Source organism: Austrofundulus limnaeus, unplaced genomic scaffold (assembly GCF_001266775.1).
Source record: "Austrofundulus limnaeus strain Quisiro unplaced genomic scaffold, Austrofundulus_limnaeus-1.0 Scaffold164, whole genome shotgun sequence".
NCBI classification, from domain to species: domain Eukaryota; kingdom Metazoa; phylum Chordata; class Actinopteri; order Cyprinodontiformes; family Rivulidae; genus Austrofundulus; species Austrofundulus limnaeus.
Window position 1 is genome coordinate 1,033,776 of NW_013952566.1, and position 3,294 is coordinate 1,037,069.

Here is a 3,294-nt window from a genome sequence, read left to right on the forward strand (position 1 = left end):
TATTCTATTCTATTCTATTCTATTCTATTCTATTCTATTCTATTCTATTCAGGGTTGCGGGGATCACTGGTGCCCATATCCACTGTGCGACGGGTGGGTCACATATCGTACAGGATCCTGAAAATGTTTTTTTTTTTTGTAAACCATACATCAGTTTTGTATTACACAGTTATTTCACCAGAAGTAGGATGTTCCTGCACCAGAAATGCTACAGCTAACTGCTGCTGTAGCACATGTGGTTCCACTTATAAACAAAATGTTTCATATCGTAGGAGGTGAATACACATGTAACAACAGAGTGATATTAAACAATTTTTTGTCACATTTCTTTAAAAATTTCATTTTAGAGTAAAAACTATAACTATGACAGCAGGTTAATTATCAGGCCTTCAAGTTGATCCTTGGGAAAGATAGAGGTGAATTTGAGTACTCATATCTGAGCTACAGTATTTATTTATTTATTTATTTTTATTTTTGTCAAATTTGCTGACATGGACAGCTTAACCATTCTAGTTTCAACTTCCACATTTCTGCGGTCAATTTACCTCGGAGGTCAGAAGTCAGATCTGCAAATTACATTTTATTATATTCTCACATTATTTTCTAGCATCTGTGCCCAGCAACCAGGCTAACTATAACAGTCAGTCACTTTTTCTGCATTCTGTGCATTCAAATAAACAATGGTCATAATGGTTGGAATGTACCATATGTGTGACCAAAAGTTCACATAAAATGTTTATTACGGAACACTTTACATGTGAGTCAGCGATATTGGATTTTGCAGTTGGGGCTGGTTAGTTAATTCTGACTCATAATTAGTTTAATAATGATAATAGTAATTAATAATAGGCCTATATGAATGGATCAGACTCACTTTTTCTTCAAACTGAACACATTCAAAGACAGGTAAGATACTATTTGTTCATACTGCAAAACTCCACTTTCATAAGATTTGAACTACTTATTGATGATCACATTTTTACAAAAGAGGGTTATTACTGGAAAAAAATCTGACTTTAATCTGTTTTCTTTACAGCGGTGTTCTGATTTTGGGGATATTTTACATGGTAAGGGTAGAAAAGTTTTGAATTTACCAAAATCAAATCTTTGTACTTTATTCTCTAGGATCCCCCCATACATAAAGCGTAGAACAAATGAGTGAAAAATAAATAATGATTTGTATGTCCCATAAATCTGTTGCAATTACTGAAGTCGTCATCCGTGTTGTGTCCAAGTCAAACAATCACAGAACAGCGCGCGCGCGTGTACACAGCGGTGATCCGCCGCTCACCGGAAGTGTGCGTGGCTCTCAGCCGCTTCACATCAGGAGGAGGAGCTCCTCTGTCAAAAAGTTTTCGGAGTACATTATTGTGTCGTCTGCTGACTGCGGTGTCTTTTTGTTAATAAAAACACACTTCAGAGGAGTGGGGGGAGCAGAGGGAGCAGCGGGAGCCCGACTCGGAGGCAGCCATGGACGGTAAGAGGAGCTGCCCGGCCTGCTGACAGGAGCCAACAGGGGCAGGAGGTGAAACTCAGGCAGGGAGTTGTTTTCGCGGAGAGGGAAAGCCCCGCTCGTCCGCTCCCATGTAGTCAGCTAAAGTCTACTGAAAAGTTTGACTTGTTTTTTTAATGTGAGTACAGTACTCAGACTCGCTGTTTGACTCGTTTCCTCTCGGTAAACTCACCTGGCGAACCTGTCCGCCACAAGGCCCGATTGGACCTCCTGCCAAACTCCGTTGACAACTCTTACACTTCATTTCTTTAACCATTTTCTCAAAAAGTATAAGAAGAAAGCTGCTCTTAAAAACTTTTCTGACACGTTTGATATCCTGTCTTCAATTCGTCGTGTCTAAAACCCAGCAGGTGGCATTCGTTTCTGTCAAAACAGCTCTTGTTTGGCGGTGCTCCATCAAAGTCGCGTCTTCTRACAGTTAGACGGAAGTGATCAAAGTTATAAGCATGATAGGAAACYGGCTGTGAGAAGCTGTGTACAGATGTGCATCTTGGGAGGTTTTATTGTTTTATCTTTTGGCTGTCAGCTCAAAAACATTAAACAGCAACAATGTATAAAACCTGCTTTTCTTCTAGTCTTGTACCTTCCAGCATAGGTTGCAAAATTTTGCTATCACTTGTGTTTTTGTTTAATAGGATGGCATGGTGACATTATTATTTCTGATCCAAACTRATAAACAGCAATGTTTGTAGTAACATATAGGTTTGGTGGAGTAAAATGACTCATGAAGCTTCAGCTGTGTTTTGATATTAGTACACCCTGTAATTTGACTGCAGTGTGATGAAATATAAGCATTTACTTTCACTTTCACARGTGCTCAGTTTGCAATGAATGATGTCATTCAAACAAAAATAGCAGCATTTGTCAAAAAACCATTGCTTATATATTGAAGCACACATATTAATATGTTGTGTATTTTTTGATCCTGCTTCATCTTGTGCAGCTTTACAATGAAACATGCAAATTATACACCAAAACATACAGGATTAGTTTGCTTTGACTTGCACACTATAAAAATTTGATAAAAGCTCGGAAGAAAAACAAAAATAACAAATCGGTGTGATCTTGGCAAACATATGGGGAAACCCAGCCCTCTTTGGAGATCTGTAGATCAGGCACACATCACAGCAGAAACATCGTTTGAAGTTTAAACAAATCACTGAAAGTTAGATTTGACACGTCTCATCTAACATTTTGATAACTTTTAGGGTTTTAACGCAATTTACAGTTTAGAATTTATTAATCTTCACCTGACAGTTTAATGTTTGAAATGTCTACATTTTTCTAATCTTTTGCTCTATTATCTATGTATACATTGAAACATAGGCATTTCTGTCTTCATGCACTGCTATGTGACTTTTGGTTTTATCTCACACACCCAGGCTTCCACAGATTTTAGTCCAATATTTTCTCTTGAGAGCTAAAAGTAAAGACTTTTTTTTTAATTAATTAGTTATATATCCTACATAAAACATCTGATAGTTCCCACATGARGTCACACTTCCTACATGGAGACTGCCCAAACCATTGTGATAGTGTAAAAAATMAAACCAGCTTTCCCAATACTGTAGAATATAAGTTGAGTTTTCCACCCCAGTAACCACTGAGTGAGAGAACCATGATGGTTTATATTGCTGTTAAAAAGATGATAGATAAACCAWTGTTTTTGTCATTTTATTATATCCTGAGTATTAAAAGCAGCGAACATGAGCTAACTTTGCTACTTGGCATCCAACGTCAACAAGTGTGGCTGGCTAATTTCTTTACTGATTTTATATATA

The 3,294-nt window shown here is 37.4% G+C and overlaps 1 protein-coding gene across 1 annotated transcript in view; it reads left to right on the plus strand.

The window, feature by feature from the left end:
* The first annotated feature begins 1,279 nt into the window (after positions 1-1,279).
* Positions 1,280-3,294, plus strand: part of rela (v-rel avian reticuloendotheliosis viral oncogene homolog A) — a 30,582-nt gene continuing 28,567 nt past the window's right edge. The window contains exon 1 of the mRNA XM_014017253.1: positions 1,280-1,477. Coding sequence (XP_013872707.1) covers positions 1,471-1,477 — 7 coding nt within the window. The 5' untranslated portion in view covers positions 1,280-1,470. The remainder of the gene's footprint in view (positions 1,478-3,294) is intronic.